Below are 24,387 nucleotides of genomic sequence, written 5' to 3'. Positions count from 1 at the left end.
TATATATATATATATATATATATATATATATATATATATATATATATATATATATATATATATATATATATATATTGATTGGACCAATATAATGTCATTAATGTGACAAATACTCCAACAAATCTGGTTTATGTAGAGATAATTCTGTAAAATAATATAAACCATAAAATCCTTTGTAGATAGATACCATCTGTTTTATAGGTTTTCCATGGCATCTTATGAAATAAGTCGCTTAATGAGATAGTTAAAAACATCTTAAAATGTGAATAAGAATGGAAATAAAGTGAATTTTATAAACGTGACTTTTTTCTATGTAAAGTCAATTCGATAAACGTGTACGAATGTCTGTTGTACTTATATTTTGTATTCGGCGTCTAATTAGTTGGTCCGTTTAGGACACGAGCTAAGCTTTCGGTGAAATTAAAACGACAGGCGTTTCACGGTAATAGTCGTGCAGTCGTAATAAGGCAGAGGTTATTCCATTAATGTTATTGAAAAACAGTCGTTAGTGTAAGTGGAATGGAGTGGGGAGTGGGAGCGCAGTTTCGCTGGAACTCTTCGTATGGAGTTAATTGGATTTTTCCGTTTGCCACGCGTACGTGTGCGGTGTGAATAATAAGTGCCTTAATAGTGTTTAGAGCGACGCGCCAACCGAGTCCTTATATGACCTCATTCTGTGGATATTTTTTTATTTAAAATATATGCTCTTGGCACGTTTGCGCATGCCTATAATTTTATTAAGGTCTCGCTGTTTTACTTGTGGAATATTTTATGTCTTATTTATCGCAAACAGTGAAAAGTTTTAGAGATTTTTCTTACATAAATAGAATCGGTGTGTTGATAATATATACTATATCTTTTCAACAAATTTTGTACTTTGAACTTAATACGAATGACTTCAATACTCAATATAATATATGTAATATAATGACTAAGTACTTCAATGAAATCCAGCCAATTAATGATAAATCTCCTTCTGTATTCATAAGGTATGATAAAAGTCCTTTGCAATAACGCTTTGATTTCATATCAAATTATTATTCAGTTATTGGCATGAATTAGATATAATCTCCAAACGTTCACGAGGAAACACCGCTTCAAAGCGAACTTTAACTATAATTTAAATCTTTTGGCTGAAAGAGGTACTTCGGGAACTCAGGAGATAGGAGTTGGGAACTGATAATACGATAGACAAACATAAAGTTCGGCTAAGGCTACAATTAATTACTCAGTACCTCAGGTGAACTAACATGGCCTACGCAAAATGTCGGTTCAAATTAATTTATTTGCGTACCTACGTAGTATTTGCATAAGACTAATTTATTTAGGCCTATTTGTCTACTCAGACGAATTTCTAAATTCAGATTACACGTAATCTATATATCATTAACTTACTTTTGAATAGACGTTTGTTTTTAGTAAAATCTTGAAAAACTGGTGTATTGAACACTCGTGGTCGAAGATTAACCATAGGATTGGATATAAATTTGTCAGTACTGCTGCCAAACAAATAGAATCAAACGTATTGATCTGTTTTTCTGTTGTTCTTCTGTTGTTTTTGCTAATTTACACAAAATATATTAAATTCTCCTTTATTTTAAATTCGACATGTCTAATTAGTAGCTGAAATTTTCGGTTCAGGTTACCCCTTTATTATTTAAAGCCTACAAACTTCACAAATTATTTGAGAGAAAATCATGCGCCTAGTTTTACGAACTATTAACGTACTCTCAACGAATTAGATCGAGTCACTGAACAACGCACCTGTAAGCAGTGTTCGCAGTGGTGCCCCCATTTGTACATATGTAGGTAGTGTGTAGGTAGAGCGTATTTAATAGAAATGGGGGACTTAAATTTATTTTCGTAGGGTGTAGAACTTAGGACCCTAAATCCTTACAATATTGTTGAATAACATCTATGGATTATACGTAAGTAGAATGCCTATTGTTAGGAGTGATGGTAAGAGTAAGAAAATTTAATTGTCAAATGCGGGTATTAACTAAAAGTGGGCGTATAAAAGGGCATTGTATATTGGAATGACAAAATAGCTTCGAATTTCTATAATGATCGGCTAATACGCATTGTTATAGCCTTTGTGTCATCTGTGACTGTCCGTGATTCAGTATCTTGTCTTATCAATTTAGGTCTAATAATTGACCTAAATTCCCTTCAAGGATATAGTCTCGAATTGCGACATGTTGCCAACAGAGAATATCTCGAGAATATATTGTTTAGCAGTTGTTGACGTGCGAATGTACAGCCCCATTTCCCGCGTGTGATTGCCACGTGACTGTGACTCTGTTCCAACCTAAACTGTCCTTTACTTATTTATATTAGGAACAAGACTACGAATTGAAGTATTTGAAGTAGATTATATCCGGTTTTTATAATATTTCTATTCTGTTTGTGTGAATCTTTTATCAGAGGTACCACACTATATGGGCGTAGCTAGAGCTTTGTTAAGGTATGATTTTAGACTAAAATTATCGCGGAATTGAGACATTCTATTATGTAACGGGTACTCACGATATGCGTTTATCGATATATTATTGACGATATTTCGACCCAGTTGCATGGATCGTGGTCACGGCGAAACTGAGGTGGAGGGAAGAAAACGTTGACAAGTGCTAGTGGTAGATTAACTATCGGCAATATAAAAAACGAATATCTTGAGTACCCGTTACATAATAAAATGTCTTTGTTAAGGTGTTGCAATCCAAAATTGGTATAGCATAGGTTCGAAGTTTGTTTACGAAAAAAAGTCTTTATATTAGAATGTTTGTCCTGCCTATACTAGATAGGGAGACGGTTCGACCCCCTAGACTCTCACTTTTATGGGCACATCATCACAAGTATTGCCTTTGAAATGTTTATCGATTCATACGACATAATATTAAGGTAATCTTAACATATTTTACAAACTTTCTCAGTAATAGTCAAATATATATTAATAATAACTTAATAACTCGAGTTAAATATACACATTTATAAAAAAACTTACCGTTCTTTGATTCATAGCATCCGTTATTTATAAGCAAAATGATCGCTATTTTCCCAGCGTTTATGAACTGGGAAGCAGTCCCAGTTAAAATGTTTTAAATATCTACAAAGCGTGAACAGTGCTACTAATTAACGATATTCAAGGTATGAAGAATCGGAACATAAATTTGTTTGACTCACACGATACAAGCTGCAAGCGAAACGCATCGCTTGATGCGCTTTGTAGCGGATATTATGTTTGTGACTTTTTGACCGTTATTTAAATAAAATTACCTTTATTATACTACCTTTTAAGTAAAATGGTTAATTGGGAAAAGTTTTTACACTTTAAATTAAAAAATGATGACACAACACATGAATGTACTTACACTTTAAATGAAAAAAATGTTAGAACAACACATTAATGTACCTACTGTACTGTGCTATGCCAAATCATACAGTATTGTACGCAGTATATAGCATAGATTAAGTTGGTTAAAATTTGATTTCATTTTGATTTGTTTACAGATTATTTATTAGCTTATGCAGTTGCATTTGTATATAGTTATATACACGAGTAAATAACTCGACTGGTTGCTCAATCAAAAACTTAGTCCACCAAGCGACAGCGGATTAAGCAACTCAGCTCAGTAGTAAGTTTAAAGTTTAGTAAGTTTAGTAGAACCCTTTGTGGTTCAACTCCGGCGGCACCACTGGTACGCCTATTTCTGCCTATTAACAGTAGTGTCAAGCGCTGTTGTGTTCTGGTTTGAAGGGTCTGGTAAGGGAGATATACTTTTCCGAGGCGTTCCAGCTTAGTCCTCAGGGGTAGCGGCGCATCTATAATCGTCCTCAGGTAAGAATATCTCATCCTATCTGGGCTTGATTGCATATGTCCATGTGCGGCAATAGCAACTTACCATCAGGTGGACTGCATGCTCGACTGCTACTACTATATTATAAAAATATAAAAAGTAAGCGATAAAATAAGCCTACGCAACTATCCGACACTACCCAATCGGTGATACGCGTAATGAAGTTACTATTTTAATGTCCGACTAAAATATCAATTTATTTTCCATTGCAGCCAGAATCACGGTGCGTACATTATAAATTGTTATTCTACTAAACGAACTGAATATCAACTGTCGTATATTTCCTGTTTCAATTGAAGTACTATTAAATTTAGTTCACAATGCATCCGGTAGCTACACCTGTAACGCATCACTAACTGTGTTCGTGTTAAGTGAACCGAAAATTTCGTTCATCAACTGTTCCATGTATTGTTATTGTTTTAATTTTAATTAACTTTTGACTCACTTAACATAACAGCGGTAATGACCTAGCGGTGGACAGGGTTCCATGAATTCGATTGAATTCATAATTACCTGAAAACTACGTGAAAAATCTGTATTATGAAGAGACGAACGAAGAGAACAATCTCTCTAATATTTACAAGTGTGTACTAACTCACAATCAACTATCATTGTACACTACGCTTAGTGCCTCATCCCTATCAGGAAGTAATCGACTAGGCAAAAAATTGAGATGACTTTCAATAATTACTTAAGTTTGAATTCTTGCTTCTTTTTATAATATAGACGTAACACACGAGCATTCAGTGAAACTGATGTTACATTGCATTAATTACGTTGAACAAAACATTATTGTAATTGAACAAACAACAAAACTCTGACAACTCATTGAAGATTTAAACATACAATATGTGTATATCGATTCAACATACAAACGCACATGAGTACAAATATTTGCATCGGAAACCAACCCCTGGCGCAACGTCAACTGTGCTTTAGCAAACACTCATCAATATCGCTATCTGGTATTTGTATCGATATATCGAAACCTACCTTATAAATCACATACATAATTAAATTAATATAACCAGTATGTTTCGACCGTGTGGCACCACCAACTAGTATTTCTAGCGTAAACTTGTACAACGTTTCGATTTAAGGGTGTAGATGCCGACTGACACATCAGGCAATCTTAGCCTTCAGGACTTACAACTCATCTGAGAGCTTCTATAAAACCCTTGATCTACGTGGATTCGGCAACGGATGTCTACGGGCGACACTGACCACTTACCATCAGATGGACTGCAAACGTGTTTGCTATTTAAACAAATATATACCTACTCAAACATCTATACACTTGATGTGCTCTACAGCTCTAGGGTAACTTCATAAGAACAGCATAAATAAAAAATTGATGTCAAAATTAAGAATCAATTTCTGAGTAATTTAAAAAATGAACCTTTACATAGCAAACTCCCCTTTGATATTCTTAGAAAATATTACGCTACCCCTCGGAGTTAAAAATTGTAATAACATTGTACATGGTAGAAGGAGGAAAAAAGCTTTCATAACTGTGTTCAAACTCAGTTAGAAACAACTGTCGGTGACGGATTTTAGAGCGGTCTCAATTACGGAGCTAAAGGAAGTTATCTTCATTGCATGTGTAGTTTTATTTCTCCCCTTTGTGCAAAGCGCTTTTATTTGTATAACAAGATGTCTTAAAGAGAATCTGCTTTGTTCTCGGATATTCTCGGGGGCTGGTCGTTTATTATGCTATTGGGGTTTTGCGGTGGCATTTGCGATCCTCGCGTTGAAAGCCCATTGATTACGGTAACCTTGTTTGACATTCTATACCATACTCGGATTTTTCTTGAAGAATGTACATGAGTATCCTCAAACTTTTTAATATCAAACCAATGTTATAAAATATAAAACGTAATATTTTTGTAAAATATGCTCTATTGTGACATGTAGATATGAAGTTTCATATAAATATTATTAAAATTTAACACAGGACAGATCCGAGTGTACGAGTAAAAATATTTTGCATTAAAATTAAATAAATCTGAATCGAGAGAATCTGCTATCATCAAATTTAATGTACTAAAACTTAATTCATTAGTAAGAGTATTCGACGTGCAATTCCATGGCAAAGTGCAATTCAAACATTTAGTAGTATCAACCTTTTATTGACAAACCAATCTATTCCGTGCACTGAGTGTGTGTAAGAGTCACAACATTCAATTTGATTTACTTTTACTTGTTTCTATAACTAAATAAACCAATTAATTTGAGCGAAATAGGCTCACCAACGGTATAAGCAATCAGTGTGCCGACCCACATTTGTATTGTTGATTGCGTAACAAGTCAAAGACAACTTTGCCGGCTTATAATAAACACAGACATGGAGAATTATTCACTAACTTTGCCCTAAGCATAAAATTTATGGTACGCTTACCACGAAATTTCTCTACAATGAACGACTCGCCTGGGTTTTGAGCTTTAAAACTTTAGCTGCGGCTTGCAATATGAAATGGCAATAAAGAATAAACAGTTATGTCACCGTAATTGAACAACCGGCTTCTAGGGTTTACGAGTTACGGAACTTCGTAATTGTAATTTGTAACACCGGTCATATATATACGCGTACGACATACATACGATACTAAGTTATTTTACAATAAACAAAGCGAAATTATGTTTATGTGTCATTTTATTTTACTTATTATTAAATGTAAATTACGGATTTGTATTAATTAGAACAAATAAAAAAACTATTTATAATTTTAACTTAACGTGACACAAATGACATAGTTTAATTGTAACTACGAGTACACTCACCGATTTACGAATAAGTACGAAAACAAAGACTACCTACTTACGAATTAAAACTTGCAATAGTTTTTTTTTTACCAAAAACAAAAACTATTTCTGTTTTTTCTAATATCCTTTTTACATTTTTTAATGATCACCAGTGTACAGTTTTAAGCCAGTGTTACGTATATATTAAACTAGCTGACCGGGCATACTTTGTACCATCTCAAAATCTATTTATCAAATATATTTCATATAAAATATAGCCTATGTTACTCGTAAATAACGTAGCTTTCGAATGGTGAAAGAATTTTTAAAATCAGTCCAGTAGTTTTTGAGCCCATTCATTACAACCAAACAGTTTTCTTCTTTATAATATTAGTCTCATAAGTATTAATAATACTAATAATGATCAATTAATAATCAATAATCAATTACGTTCCGTACTTATGTGTGTAATTACTCTTTCGTTTTATAATGTTTGGGCTCAATACTATACTAATATGTATTTTAAAAGATATATTTTCACCATCAATTTATACACCAGATTACTATGATCCCAAAAGACCACAATATTAATACAGAAGTATTTCATATTTAATGTACGTATCATGCGTTATCAATGGAGCTGTAGCATTACCATGAGTTGGCATAGAAACGCCACTATAGAAATGGTAAATAGAAAACTATTGTCATTTTGCTAGTGAATAACATAACTACTATCGTTACGGTATTTCTTGACAACGTCTGTCAAATTAATGACTCATGGGACCGAATTTGTATGGCAATAGATCATAATGACATTCGCTAGCGATTTGATTTCGATAGGTTTTTTACGTATCGAGTTACGTCACTACGGATTTTAGTTCTACGAGTAACCACCAGAGGCGCTGTACAATTTTTCATACATTTATTTTACGCAGTCGCTAGCGAGTAATACTTTTGTAAACTCATGGTAGTCCTACTGTAATAGGCATCGAAACTATTGTACAAAGTCAAGAATTCACATAACTTTGTAACAACGTCATACGGATTTAAAAAGTAGTCGCTTAAGTTCATAGTTATTTATTTTTATTCCGTGCAAATCGTATTCAACATTAAGTTTAGTGCCAAATTATATTCAAATAGTAATTTGAGAAAATATTAAAGCTTCTTATTATATTTTTCGTTTCTTCGGCAAATAAACGATAGGAATATTTTCTATCGCATGTTCGACGCCACTATAAAGTTACATAGTAGATAAATTCGAATACGACTTGTCAAGAATGCACTCTCTGAGCGGCTAAACTATAGTTGGGCCATATATTCTCTCCATATCAATTTTAATGGTGTTATTATTTCAAATTATTTTTTGCATTTACCTTTTTACCTTTATCAAAGCAGATAACTGTCTATAACCATTGTTTATCAGTTAACTATACATTGAGCTAGCTTTAATTATATCAAAATTGCCTTTTATCTAAACTGAAATTATAAATTATTTCTTTTAAATTGTCGTTAGTTGTCATCCTTGACTTTGTTGTCAATGGCCCACTCGTCAGTGCCGTCTCCGGTACGCAACGCGCGAGCCTTCGCCACTTCCACCGGCACCGTCTTCAGGTCGTATGCCCATCCGACCCACGCGAAGAAGTCGATGAACAAAGTGGTGAAGTTCAGCCAATTGTTCCCCAGCTCAGCTGACCGGTAGTCCCACGGGTACACGTGGTGGTAGTTGTGGAAGCCTTCGCCCAAAGTCGCGAAGGAGGTAAATACGTTTTGCGTCGAGCTGATGCTTTTGTCGTACGGTCGACTCCCGAAGTTGTGTGCGACACTGTTCACCATCAAACTGTTGTTCACGGCAAATACGTATCGTAACATGACGAGATGCCACGCGGTGTTGAGTGTCTCCCCCCAGAAGTATATGGGGATGATGGTGGGCACCAAGAAACAGATGCTTCCCATGAAGGGTATCGCGTATCTGGAATAGAATGTTCAAAGTCAACATTGTTTTATATTAATTATGAGTTAATCTAATGAGCGATTAAACACGATGAAGAAAGCAGAACTTATAAGTAAACAGATGAACACGCCGTTAAAAATCAGCGGTTTAACCCAATTTAACCTAACTTTCTTGTTTGCTTCACCGTAATCAACTAAATAAGGTTTCGAGTGCAATTTTCTGAAGTATGGATTTCTTAGAATATCATCACAACCGGTACACATATGTCATAAGTGACTAAGGTTACCATTAAGTCCAAGAGATGGCAGCACCATCTCTCCGTAAACGATACTGCTACTTACTTTTTCTGAAACCTGAGTACTGGGTTCGCGTGAACGTCGCTCATGTCGAGGGATTTTCCTTGTTTGAGAACCTCTGGGTGCTTCCTCACGAGCAGCCAGCCGACGTGCGCGAAGAAGTACCCTCGTCTCGTGGTATGCGGATCTGCGTCTGTGTCGGTGTATCTAGAATTTTTTATACAAATACTATAGGAGCAGCAGATGAGAATGCAGTCTACCTGATGGTAAGAGGCTATTGCCGCCGATGGACATCTGTAACCAATCCCAGATAACATAAGATTTCTACCTGAGGTCGCCCACAAATTCGCTCTACCCCTGAGAACTAATCTGAAATGCCTCAGAAGGGTATGTCTCTCTTACCACACCCTTCAAGCCAAAACAGCAACACTTAACGCTGCTATTATAAGGAAAAAATAGGTGTGGTAGTTGTGCCGCCGGAGCCACAGATAAATGAATAGGACTTGTGACTTATCGGAGCAGAAGGCTTTAAAAAACTCATGAGCCAAAAATACAAGTATCAAAACGAACTTGTGATGCATCCGGTGATTCCTAATCCACGTGATAGCGGAGTCCTGGAAGGCGATCGAGTTCATCACCATGAGGATGATCTGCAGCGGCGTCCTCGCCTTAAAAGCCCTGTGCGACCAAAGGCGATGTGCTCCCACCGTTACACCTAACCCAGCTAACACAAGTAGGACATAATCTGCAACAATATAAAAATAACTTTTTGAAATTTGATTTGCAATTCCGAACATTCAATATTTACTTTCTCACAGACGAATTGTTTGAAAACATTCGGTAAAAACACATTAACGGCCAAATAACATTTGATGACATACATACATACATTTAAAGGACATATTTTTCAATGTATGAAGTTGTAAATATTTTATGATATTTAATCAATCCTAAAAGAGACTCGTGTGGAAAAGTAATAAGCGATCATCTATTAATGATAAATAGAGAATAATAGATACTCGGAAATTTAACTTAAAGATTAAAAGAGAAATGATGATAAATAGAAAAAACAGTTGCGTAAGGATAATTCAGAAATACAGCGAATAGATTGATTGAGACATGATGATGAATAACGAAACGATTAAGTAAGTAATATGTGTATATTGGTAATATTTGCGTATATAGTAGTATAGCATAGTGGTTAAGAAACTCGGCCTTACGATCGAGGGGTCTGAAGTTCAAAACCCAGGCACGCACCTCTGATTTTTCAAAGCTATGATCGTATTAGAAAATATGTACCACTTGATAAAATGGTGAAGGAAAACATCGTGAGGAAACCTGTACCCCTGAGAGATTTAAAAAAAATCTCAGAGGTATGTGAAGTCTACCAATACGCACTTGGCCAGCGTGGTGGACTATGGCCTAATCCCTTTCATTCTGAGAGGAGACCCGTGCCCAGCAGTGGGTCAGTAATGGGTTGATGATGGTAATATTTGTATATTTTTATATTCGTAATGATTATTCAGAATTGTAGCGAATAGATTAAAAGCGAGATGATGACGAATAAACAAGCAATCGCGTATGGATTATTAAGAAAGGAAACGAATAGATTAAAAGCTAGAAGATGATGAATAAAGGTAATAATGTGTAAGGGTTATTCAGAAATGAAATAATATTAGCAATACTTACTGAAGAATATCGTGGACCACATAGCACTAGTGAAGCACAGGTAAAGCCCGTACAGTGCCGCGGCGTGTGCGTACGCGAACGTTATGATATTCTTGTACACAATCTCGTATTTCCTCGGAGTCACTGGCTTTAAGTGAGTGATGGGTTCATACATCTCTTCTATTCCATTCCAAGACATTCTCAGGTCTTTGTAAGCCATTGCTTGCAACTTGTTTGATCAGATTTTTATATTAATTCTTTAAGGGGAGAAAGCAAATCAAATCAAATCGGTAAGGTACCCAGATTAAATAGATTGCGACGAAAATAGAACTATAAAGTAAAAACTAGAATCAACCAAGCAGACACTAAATAATCGAAATCAACTGATCAGCGATTTTCAAAAATAAATAAAGATGATAGAATACTTCGTAATTCGACTACGACAGCACCACCTCCACACCTACAGAAGTAGGTGTAAGGCAGAAGCCTTAAAATCAGTGTAGCGCTACTGGTTTCTGGTTGAAGGGTAAGGGAGACATACTTATCCGAATTTTCTCACTTAGTCCTATGACTAGCGACGCATCTATGACCGACCTTAGTTAGGAATCTTATCTGAGGTGATTATAGATGTCCATGGGCGGCAGTAGCCATTTACTATCAGTTGGACTGTCTCCGGGTATGCTACTTCAATATACAAAATTGAGAAGCACACCAGGCGCTTAAACTAGTCCTCAGTAACAACATCAGTGGTCCGCCTCATGTAGGACTGCAATCCTATCTGGGGTTGATTGTAGATGTACAAGACCAGCGACCATTTCTGATGGACTGCATGCTCGTTTGCTACCATTATATTTTAATAAATAAATTAAATGCTTTCGTTACCTTTATTGCAACTTCTATTAACCCCGCGTTGTAAGTCGTAAGCTAAGCTAACTGGCAGATGTATTGTCAGTGTGCCGGCTTATATGAAATCTTCTTTACCTAAACGCGTATAACAGCATTTACAGTGTTATTGTAGGTAATCGAGATCGAGTGATTGGTAACTTTTTTATAGGTATCGAATATTTCATTTAGAAATTGTAATACATTGAATAGCGTCGTGCCTGCATACGAGTATATACATATTATGTATGGGTCTAATGTCATATTATTTGTATCATACATTAAATAAAATAAAGTAAAACGTTCCAGGTTAACACTTATACTGTCAATTTAACAATAGTCAGTGAATACGACAATGTTTGCATAAAAATAGATTATTCTTTTAAAATATGTTTAGCTCAGTTGCTTCAGATAATAATTTCATCCTAAACGCGTCTTTCAAAGCGCTTAACACTGATGTTATTAGACAGAAATAAGTATTAGCGATTAACCGTCGAAGAGTCAACTTACCCTGATGATGCTCCGTTTTGGAGCGAAACACGTGTTGGTGGTGGTATGTATGGTGGTGTATATTTTTAATTTTTGCATCTGCATGCGTCCTTTGAGGGAGGGAGGGTGGTACATACTGCATGGTTTAAAATATATACCATCATAGATATTTGTAGCGGATTGTTGCGAAGTAGTTTTAATCTTAACTTAATAGCATGGATTTCCGCAAAGTAACAATTAATAATCCTGATACAATTAACTAGAAATAAGTGTGGCGGTAGTGTCGCCGGAGTCGAACCACAAAGGATTCGACCTCTATCGACATGAATGAAGCACAACACTCGGTTGTTTACAAATGTGTATTTTTAAGCGAACTTGTGGTCCGAATTATTCATCAGTTAATTATTTAATTGCGTCATTATTTTTTATTATTAGGGTTCCGTACCCAAAGGGTAAAGACGGAACCCTATTACTAAGCCTCCGCTGTCTGTCCGTCTGTCTGTCACAGGGCTCTATCGCTGGAACTGTAATAGATACACTTAAAATTTCACAGCATATGTATAATGTTAGTCGCTATAACAGTAAATCCTAAAAATAAAAAAAAATCAAAATAAATGGAGGTGGCCATACAATAAACCGCTGTTTTTCTTTTTATCTATTGAACCGTAATAGATACACAGTTAAAATTTTCACACTGCACTCACTTCTATGGCAGCTAAGATAACAAATACTAAAAGTAAAAATAAATTAAAATTTGGTGGTACGGAACACTCCATGTGCGAGTTTGACTCGCATTTGGCCAATTATTTATATTTATACTAGCCATGCCGCGCGGTTTCATCTTCATACTTGCCAATAGTTCAGTATAGGTACTTGTACTTACTACTAGTGGTAATGTATGAATTAAAACCGAGTATTTTATGAATTAAAATGTGTATTTTTTCAGATATTCTCAATTTGTAATTTTGTTTCGGCAACATGTTAACAAATATATTTCTAAGGTAGTAACCATGGTAGATTTTATTTAAATGTCTTACATGTTCATTCTTCAATAACATTATTTGATTGTAAAATATAAATGTCTCTCACGTTATATTGGTTAAGCAAATATTACACGTAATTCATGATTTCTGGATAAAATTGACCTGCACGTCATTAAAGGTTTTGACAGCGTTGACCGGAATATATTGCGAAAATCAACGTAAGTTTTCATGCATATTTTGTGCATGTTACGTTACTTCTTACTGTTGCGTGTTATTTCTTAGTGCATATTTGCATGCATATAATCCGATGTATATTTATAAACAAGAACGTCAAGCAAAAAAACAATCATGACCTTAACAATCGGGAATATGCATGTGATTTAAATTTACTTGTGTTTTAATTAATTAATTAAAGTATTTATATATTTTTTGGTACTGGCATTACAACTAAATCATGTTTCTTATTTATTTTGTACACTTTTATTGAAAGTGTAAATAAAATGCGCAGATTTTTATAATATAGGAGAATCAGACGTGATGCAGTCCACTGATCGTTAGGCTACTGCCGCCCTTGGACATCCATAATCAACTCCAGTAAGATTGGATATCAAAAATATTTAAAGGAAACCGTACTTAATATCGAATAGTATAATAACAGATATAGTTGATATCGAATGGATACATTAGGAATAGGACTAAGTCCGGCCTGGGCCTCCGGTCTTGGGGGGAGCCAAGCACAGTGTTATTAGCGTAGAGCGTTGAAGGTGGTAGAACCCTTTGTGGTTCAACTCCGGTGGCACCACCGCCACACCTATTTCTACCTTTTAACAGCAGTGTGAGGCGCTGCTCTGTTCCGGTTTGAAGGGTGTGGTATATATCTGGGTTTGATTGCAGATGTCCATGGGCGGGAGTAGCCACTTACCATCAGGTAGACTGCATGCTCGTCTTCTATATTATAAAAAAATAATAATAATAAAGTCGCCGGAATCGTATTTGTCAGCAAACAAGTCAACAAGACATTTATAATTTTGTAATACAAATCAACTTTTTTGACGGGGGGCCTCCATGCAACTTTCCGCCCGGGCATCCGATGAGTTAAGTCCGCCACTGGCGGTAACACTAATCCACATAATTATTGAAGCTTATAATCGCAACTATAACCATTTTCATATTAAACCGACGCATCGTTAACTGTAATCAATACTATGTATTATACAATGTATTATTTGGTAAGCCAATATGAATTTGGGTTTAATACCAATTTTGTATAAAATAATATGGATGTATTTTAGATAATAAAATGTATACTTAATACACCATTATGATTAATGGCAACAATGTATTAATAAATACCAAAATATATTAATGTGACAAATTAATATTATTAAGCTTTTCAATTTAGGACGTGTTTTGGAATCATTGGATTATGCGTTTTGTTTACAAGCTTTCATTTAAATTGCTAGCATTTTTACATACTCGTTTAGTTTGAATGACAATAGTTAGGTGATAGCAACTACTGACGAGTTATTTTTATACACTTCCATGATATGGATATCTAATTTGTATGTATAAAAAGTATGTGCTGAGAAAAATCGTCAAAGCTTTGTTTTTAAACAAGTCATAACTATTAATTTATTACTCTTATAAAAAGAAAGAGTTGTAAAAATAACTTATACGGTTTTCTCACGATACTTTTATCTACCATTAAAGCAAATAATCTGTAGCCTCAGGTAGGGATATCTAACCCTATCTGGGGTTGATTACAGATGTACATGGGCGGCATTAGCCACTTACCATCAGATGGAATGCAGTCCATCTGATGGTAAGTGGCTGCTCGTCTAGTACATCCATATTATAAAAAAAAATAATAAACATTCGTTACAACGTAACAAGAGACCTACATGTATTACCGATATTACCGATCATTTCATTATGATGTAACCTGAATACGTACAATCAGATACAACATACTATGACAGCTATAGTCGTAAATTCGTTTAATCTGGCCTCATTAATACCGCGTGTTAAGCATGTTCACTGTCCACTGAATACTGATAGCAACAGTTGAATTACGACATGCACTTGTGATTGTTCTAGGTAATCATTTGCATATTTATTATACATCATATTGTATATGGAAATGTGAAATAAATTAAAGAGACGAAATGTTTTGGAGACATGCTCCGAAACACAGTCAATGTTAAATTGCAAGGAATGTATGGAATTCTTGTTGATCGTCCTTATAGTAATATTAAAAGATCAAAATTCCATCCAAGTTTTTTCATAACGATCGAAATATATTTCTGATTTTTTTAAGTCAAATGTCTTTGGCACGCAAATCTTGGATAGATTGATTATTAATACCGAAATTTAAATCTTTGGTAGGCAAATTTTGCATAGATTCACTTGTAAATTAGATTCACAAATTTATAACGCAAACGTTTAATTTAAACTTTATTAAGCGACGTTGACGCCACAGTTTATCAACAAAGATTTCTACCCATTAACACTCAATACTCATTACTTTGCATTCATATCGTAATCTGTAACAAATATTACATACTATAATTACTTTAACCCATTGTAATACTAAACAAAAACATTGTAGCCGGCAGCGGCAGTAAATTAAGTTTATCTGAGCAAAGGCACATTAACACAATGTGTTGTCTCGAATCGCGATGCAACTGCACGATAGTCACTATTGACTTATGGTGTTGAGAATATATCATACTGTTAACATATGTGGCTACAGAACGATATATCAGTAAGTTACAAATTACGACAAATATTACATACTGCATTATGACTTTAGCTCATTGTAATGCAAAATAAAAACGTTGTAGCCGGCAGCGGCAGTAAATTAAGTTTATCTGAGCAAAAGCTCATTAACACAATGTGTTGTCTCGAATCGCGATGCAACTGCTCGATAACCACTATTGACTTATGGTGTTGAGAATATATTGTACTGTGAACATATAGAACTACAGAACAAAATATCAGTAAGTCACACATTACGACAAATATTACATACTGCATTATGACTTAAGCTCATTGTAATGCAAAATAAAAACGTTGTAGCCGGCAGCGGCAGTAAATTAATTTTATCTGAGCAAAAGCTCATTAACACAATGTGTTGTCTCGAATCGCGATGCAACTGCCCGATAGCCACTATTGACTTATGGTGTTGATAACATAAGTATATTTCTGTACTGAAATAGAACTACATAACAAAATATTAGTACATTGTAAATTACTACGTCGCGACGAGATCAAACAATATCTTAAGTATCTGAGCTAGACTTATGTTTGTATTATATTACATGAATGTTAGCATCTAATGTCATTGTTACTTGCTTCTAATGTATTTACATTAGAAGCAAGTTAAAGATCTTTAGAACCCATTAGTGGTTTTGAACTCATCGTAATCCGATTTCACGAAACCACAAAATGAACTTAGTTTTTGCTTTCATATTTTATTACGGGCCATCTGTTTTATATAAGGTACCAGTATAAATAATAAATTTGATTAAAATTAAAAAAAATATATATTATTGTTCTAATAAATATGTTATATTTCTTATATTTTACAAAGGTAGAAAACCTTATGCTGGTAGATATATTTTTTTAATATGAGTGTTGCAAATTTCATTTTGATACTAAATCGCAAATCGGTGTTATTAAATTAACTTGCTTACTTGCGTACTTTACAACCTTTTTAAAAAAAATACACAAATGTATAAAGATATAAATGGTTCTATAAATCATTATTCAACTGGTGACAAGTCACCCTATGGGGACGATGTGTTATAAATATTATCCCTTAACTCATTAAAATGTGAAACAAATAACTTTGTAGCGGGCGAGCGATCATAAATTAGTTTTATCCGAGTCACTGCTCATTAATACAGCCTGTTAGCTCGTATCTTGATACAACTGTGTGATTATGGTAACCAATGTTGAATTATTCAACATTATTATGGTGTTGAGAATTGAGATTATTTAAGTTTACAAACATTTTACGACTTAATGTAGTTTTTCAGCAACAATCAAGCATTTGTATTTTCAAAATATTACGACGATGTATTTTTAAAATATTTGTTATAATACAGTCTATACTTATAGCTACTCGTATATTAGTTTCCGCAAAGGGAGCCTTGGGATATCCCATATAAGTATTTTTCCTAAGATGTCGTGGTGTCAAATTTTAAAATTTTCCCTCATCTCTAAAAAGGCAGAGAAATAACAAAGTTTCAAGACATCATTTACTCTAGTTTCATTACTTATTTTTAATATATGAAAGTAAATTTAAGTTATTTAAGTGTTTGGACGATAATACCGTATATTTACAAGAAGAACACATTTTCGGTATATTGCACTTGTGGTAATTTACTTATTTTTTGACAATATTAATAATTATGTAAAATACTTGAATTTTAATAAAAAAGGCAAATAAACTTTATCTATGATAATGATGCCGTCGATCTCGGGCTAAAATTGGGATCAAGTACACTGCGGCCGAGGGGTGGTCTATTTGCCAAAAAATATTAAACCTCGTCAAAGTTAAACTGAAATGGCAGGTCTATTAATGGAAATGATTTCGTCTACGGCTTTCGAACCAATCTCATTTTTTTCTGAAAAAAAATATTGCCATCCAATTACAGGACATATTTTTATTTTTTGCTTGCGGCTTCCTCCGCCTTTATTGGCTTTTCTTAGTTTTAATACTTTTCAGCCATGTCAGGAATAAAAGCCTAGATACTAATATTTGTCTGTAATTTTTCATTACTTCTACATATTTTCGTGGATATACTAGTAGACAATACTAATAGTAATAAATTTTTCGATGTAAGAAAAAAAGTCAAACTATTGTTTAAGTAAAACAAACTCTTCCTTTATTTACTTATTTTTAGTAGACATTTTTGTTGTATACATTTAAGTAATTTCTTACTATCACAGTCTGATAAATTATAATTATGCATAAAAAAGTATACAATTGTTGTATATTTCACGTTATAGTGATTGATTGAATATGTTGCTCTAATTATGGAATATCACCATATAGAATTCAAACAATAGTTTCCCTTCCCTCCTTATATTGAATGTTTAATAATCAGAATAATTTTAAGCCGACGGTATTTGAAAAAATGCTAATGACAAAATTTATATTGTAAATAGACAGTATTCGTAATACTTTTCTTGATGAATAATTTATCTAGAAGCTCAACCAATTAAACAGTATTGGCTTTGCTGGAGCTGAACAGAACAAGAATCCATCGCATTTATATCTAAGGAGCGTGTGATCCAAACTAATTACGCTAATATTTGTGTTAGTCGATATAAATGTGGTTAGGTAACCAGGTTAGGGGATCGCTCGTGAGACTTGAAGCGCCCTAACCAAACTGATAGGATTCGACGCGAATACTGATCAGCCTCCCCTCTAGGCATGGCGAATTGAGATCGATGAATCAAAGAATCGATCTTTTGGGCCAAAGAAATCGATTATGTTAATCGATCTCCAATAATCCAATAGTGGATCGATTCAGTCAATCGATCTTCCATCGTAGAAAATCGAAAGTCAATCTTTTTGAAGTTGGTTGAATGTGTTATAGACATTTTTTGTTGACGGCTTCGAATTTCAGTGCTTGTTTGGTCCTCATGACCTTTGTTCGTTATCTTTTCCCTTTGTAGCTGAAAAGATCAAAGGTAGATTTTTGGAGAATCGATTCTTTGGGCCTCGATTTTCTTCGATTCGAATCGGTTCGAGAGTCCGTCTTTTTTGGAAAGAAGCGCTATCCCTACTCACCTTACTTAAATATTCAATGAAGATATAGTCTTTTCGGCTCCCTCATTAACATTAACAATTATTGTGTCTATTAACGTAATATTCAACAACGTCGTTACTGGTTATTCTATTAAGCAGCTTCTACTGGAAATTCCCTTAGTTATTTCTTTATTTCTTTTAAGGTTCTATCTAAGGTTCTACTGCGATTGTATCGATTGTTGAAGGTTGTAGAACCCTCTGTGGTTTGACTTCGGCGGCACCACCGCCACTTATTTCTGCCTAGAATAACAACTGAGTTGAACATTACTGTGTTCTTGTTTAAAGGGTTTGGTAAGGAAGACATACATATCCGAGGCTTCTACATTCTAGCTTAGTCCTCAGGGATAGAGGTACATTTGTGGGCGACCGCTAAGTAATCTAACGATAATTTTCACCAATTCCGTTAAGAACAACCCTTATTTCATAAATTAATAATGATACTCAATATTTTCAAAAGTAAATGAATTTGAAAGGGTATAAATAATGGCAACAGACTGTATGGCGGTTGATTACAACTTCTTAATTAATTATCAGCTGATATAATTTGCGCGGTACAGATTGAGATAAGGGTCAAATTGGATTTCATAATTAATAGCCCTATCTCAGCGGGCGCTATGTTGGTTTTAGTTGTAGTTAATGAAAACCTTTGAAAAATCACTTGTTATTTCACTTTGTGGTATTAGTACTATAATTTATACTCTTTGTGGTCTGATTGAGGCGGTTCCACGATACACAGACCTCTTTCTGCAATATTGCAGCAAATTTTACGCTGCTTCACCAAGGTGGAGTCCACCTGATGAAAAGTGGTCACTACCGCCCGAATTTGGGTTTCTACGGGAAACCGACCAAAGAGGTGTTGATACTCTGAGATCTAAGATAGTCGCTTCATATGCAAATAAGCGGCATCTACATCTTTCTATAAATCATCATCATTTAGAAAAAGGTATGGCGGTGATACGTCCCTAAACCATTCTGCTTCCACCCCTGTTAAACTAGAAGGCAAATTACGACACCCCTTGTGGTGACAGAAGTTAAAGGGCTGAATCTTAACACTGGTGATAGATCTGATTATACATGAATAAGGCGCCGACAAAACCTTCATTATATTTATTTTAATTTTAAAGTGATTCAAAGATTTATTTAAAATTACAAATGTCCATCGGCACTTCTATAACAAAAAGATCATATGTGTTAGGTAGGCATATCCTCATCACATTATATTCAGCTCACGCATGAATTTGTAGGAACATCTGTTTGTTCAGCACTAATTATCAAACTTCTAGTTGATTTTACAACCCCTGAATCCCAATTTCGTACGAAAAAGTTATTCAGTATTTTCACAACTGTTTCTGACATAACTATTTGATTTGTCCGATATAACCTTTTTTAGATTAAAAACTCGTGCCAAATGCTTTCTTAATAATTATCGATATTTTAATGGAAACGTTGCTTCACTTCGTCCGAAATTGCTTTGCTTGAAACTCTTATCAAAATCGGCTCAGACGGATAGCCAGATAAATGGAATAAGTGTTTTTATGCTTTAGTTTCTTAAGGGCTACATTCGAACAACAGACAGACACTTCAATTTTATTTATGTGTACGACGGGTGTATAGGATTATCGTGAAGATTTGAGCGCTGTAATGGCCTACGTAACCCAAGTACCAACTACACGAACATTCCTTGTCGATTCCTTGGGGACCGCAATGCAGCATTTGAATTATTTATCAGTCTCCTTTGTGCTTCTTCCAAAACCAAACTATTTCGAACAAGTTCCCCGATTTCAGCAACTATTTCAACATAAATATTGTATTGCTTTGTTTCTGTTAAACAATCCGAAGGACAGGCATCCTATTGGCATACTTTATTGAGTGTTTCTCTTCATGTTATAAAATCAGTAGTTTTGTATTGTTATTTTAAACAAGAAGTATTTTCTCTTTGTGCATGTCTGTGTATGAAACTATAATTGTAGAACGGATTTTATTTATTTTAAACAAAACTCTTTTAACTTTGTAGTCAAGTCTTCAGGTTCAGTTACTTTTGAAAGGAAACAAAGAGAACAAACGCAAATAACAAAGAAGGAAGGATAGCACGTTTAAAATGAACGTATATCAGATACAGGGCAAACCTTTCCCGGCGCTGCGTAAGCGAACTGTGCTCTTTCAATTCGTAATACAATTGCAAATTCGCTGTTGTTCTCAACAGTGAGTGGAAAACGAACTGAGAAATCTGTTTATGAGCATCTACTCTGGTATTTTAAGCCTATTTACATTAAGTGGTTACTTACCCATCTCTTCAATTTATAATGTTCTTCACTGTGCCCACTACTTCGAGGTTTTTGTGATAAATATGGAACTGAATGACGACAGATTCGTTAGTACCTATAAGGGCTAAATAATGCCTCATATAAGTGTCTCTTCTCTACAATCATTTTTAAACAGTACAAAGCAAAACTTAACTCTGCTGTTATGAGGCAGACATAAATATGCTGGTGGTTTATCTGGAGTCGAACCACAAAGGGATCTACCACCTTCCAATATTAGTAGTACCGTACATACAAATAACAATAGAAATAAATCTTATAAATCACTAAGCAAGAATTATGCTGAGTATTAGTATAATTTAATTCAGTTTACAAAAACAAATATAGCACAATTTATCATACAAGTGTCACTGAAGATGCATGGTACAAAAACAAGAGGGGAAGATTTTCTATTGCTATAAAGGGTAGATATTTTATCGCTGACAAAAAATCCTTAGTAAAAATAAATTAATATCGAATACAATGAGTTAAATTGGACTGGAATAATACTCAATTATAGTTAAAAAAAAACACGCTAAAATCGCACAACGAAAATCGTTAATCATGACGATCTTGATAAGAATAATGGGACAAATTTATTAAAATCGTGCATTGTCATTGGTTCTTGATAATTGATCAAAATTATTTTCAGAATTAATCTGACCTTTCGAAATAGGTAAAAAATTAAAAATCGACTCCACAGATTCCGTTACATACCCAGATACATAAATACTGGTGAAGCTAATAAATCCGTGGTAAAAAAGCAACACTCATCATCATCATCATCAGCAACCCATTAGTGGGACAGCCACTACTAGGCACGGGTCTCCTCTCAGAATGAGAATGATTAGGCCATAGTCCACCGCGCTGGCCAAGTACGTATTGGTAGACTTCACATACTTTTGAGATTTTTTTTCTCAGGTATGCAGGTTTCCTCACGATATTTTCCTTCACCGTTTAGCAAGTGATAATTAATTTATAATACGCACATAACGTTGAAAAATCAGAGGTGCCTCGGACCCCTCGATCGAGAGGCCGAGTTTCTTAACCACTAGGCTATCACTACCTTAAAAAGCATCGTAGTTACAGAATTGTTTTGAAATGTATGTCAAACGTCAATCAATCCGAGATGATATCATCGGGACGAAAAATATTTTTTTATATGCAAATCATGGCATTTTCTGCTCTATAGCCTTACGTATTAAATCTCTTGCGAATAAGACAAATGAAAAGTCAGAAGTCAGTTTTAAACAAAACAATGAGACGTAACGAATGTTTGTAAACTTTAGATTACTTTCAACCACTCAGCTAAGTTTCTGACATTCTTGTTAATGCCGTTTATTGAATAATAAGTTGATGACAGGCATAGTCAACGTGCGGTATAACAAGAATGAGAATGTCTTTATGAAATTATGTTTTGCCCCCGCGTGGAGGGGCTGACGTTGACAAATGACACGGGCTGTTTTTCACTGTCAGATCGAAGTGACATGTTTTCCCCTGACTGTGAAGTGTAGAATCAGCAAAGTGAAATTAACGAACGAAAATAATGCGGCTAACACTTCGTTCTTGGTTCGCGAAAGAATAAAGTTCGGGTGTTTTTGTCTGTTTATATTTTTATATGGTAAACCGATTATCGTTAGAACGGTGAGGTACCACCGCTGTACCTATGTTTAGCGTAAAGCAATTCTCGCATTTCTATGGGAAGGTGTGGATGCCTCCTGACATACATATTATACGACCATCTTATTTTCATATGGACTTTGATTAATTGATCATCTGGTGGTCTTTATGAACAAACTATGAAGAAACACGATAACAATATTTTTATGTCTGTCTACCTGTTTATCTTTCTGCCTGCTAATAGTACGAGTATGTAAAGGCGGAAATGATTTTAAAGTGACTTTCACGCAAAGAAATAAAAACTTAGAAAAAATATCTCAGATTAAAAGATGCAACAAAAAACGCACACCAAAAACCGTGGCTTTTTGATATAAAATTCCTTTATTCCAAAATGCAGCTGTAGGTACTTAACCCGCAGAATTGCGATTCCAACTCTCAAAGCAAAGTTTCAGGTCAGCAAAAAATACAAACGGACTACAAATTAAAATTCTGTTGGAAATTTCGCAACTTTCAACCCCAAAAAATGATGCCACTCCTCCCTTTTATCAATAAAATCATAACTGTTCCGTTTTACGAAATAGAATTAAAAATATGACAAATTGCCGAGAGGCCGACCTCGTTAAGGAAAACAATCTGAAAAAACATGAAAGTAGAAGTTGTTAAAAGTAATCTCTGGTGACATTTCCATGCGATGTAACTGACTGATACAGAGCCAGCGGCCCTCAATCTATCGTAAGCCGATGGCAGCAGCAGATATCTGCACCCCTCTCGACCCTCCGCTCGAACCAAATTGAAAAAAAGATTCCGATTACTATCGCCTTTTCAGTTCGATTTTTAGGCGATGTAGGTACTCGTACTTCGTATACATAAAAGCTTTCCAAATATAGATATCATTTTAAATTGAATGTATATTGTATATGTCGGCGATATCCCACTACCGCACTTTATTAATAAACTGAACGAAACGATTTTAATATGAAAATCACTTATATTCACTTTTATTTATAATTCGAGCAGAGTAACGGCTTACACGACTGACTAAATGCGAATGAATCACGCTCTACCAGCGCGTGGACTTAAATACTACTCAAGTGACAAACAGCCTAAGAACTACCCTCTCACGTCACTTGTTTTGTTATAACAAGTGACGTGATTCACAATAAATTTAACTATTAATAAAATAACATTATATTTAAAATATTGTTTTAAAAATACGAGAATAAATATTTAATATTATTATAATTCATATAATTTATTTGGTATGACTAACAAAGTGTGTCGGAGTACTACCGGAAGTCGTCCATATTTTAATCTAAATATTAATTCCACATTGACAATCAAAATTAACATGATAAACATTAATATTATATATTATAAAATGTCTCGCCGCCCATATATATGTAATAAATAATACAATAAAGCCGTAAAATCAAGAATATTAGAAATCATTTTATTTTGCATTTTTAATGATTCACTTAATAACAAACTATTTTCTTAGTCCAATTTACAACTTTTATTATTCCCGCGTAAAATACAAGTCTTGCGCCAAGCGCGTTCATTTTCTTTTTTTTATGCTAATGCATACAATCGTATAACCCATACAGCCAGTGACTATATTAATGGTGACTTATTATTATAAAAATAACACATCATGCAAATAACACAAAATAATTAATTAATTTGAATATATTGCTAACACACTAATAATTAACTCAATTTATCTGCAATGATGTCTTGTATGTAACAAGAAATAAATTGTTATGACGTACATTATTCGAATA

General features: G+C 34.4%; 2 protein-coding genes across 2 annotated transcripts in view; one reads left to right on the top strand and one right to left on the bottom strand.

The window, feature by feature from the left end:
- Positions 1 to 24,387, top strand: part of RpL24 (ribosomal protein L24) — a 322,279-nt gene that overhangs the window by 135,916 nt on the left and 161,976 nt on the right. The gene's annotated exons all lie outside the window — the stretch shown is intronic.
- Positions 8,106 to 10,711, bottom strand: LOC140750262 (acyl-CoA Delta(11) desaturase-like). The gene is made up of 4 exons (XM_073083704.1): positions 10,533 to 10,711; positions 9,414 to 9,588; positions 8,889 to 9,050; positions 8,106 to 8,565 (listed from the first exon to the last, which is right to left on the bottom strand). The coding sequence occupies exons 1-4, from the start codon at positions 10,708 to 10,710 to the stop codon at positions 8,106 to 8,108; spliced, it is 975 nt and encodes a 324-aa protein (XP_072939805.1). The 5' UTR covers position 10,711.

The sequence above is a fragment of the Epargyreus clarus genome, unplaced genomic scaffold (assembly GCF_041222505.1).
Source record: "Epargyreus clarus isolate Ecla_fem2 unplaced genomic scaffold, WU_Ecla_fem_2.2 ptg000019l, whole genome shotgun sequence".
NCBI classification, from domain to species: Eukaryota; Metazoa; Arthropoda; class Insecta; order Lepidoptera; family Hesperiidae; genus Epargyreus; species Epargyreus clarus.
This window is presented reverse-complemented; position numbering and strand designations above follow the sequence as displayed.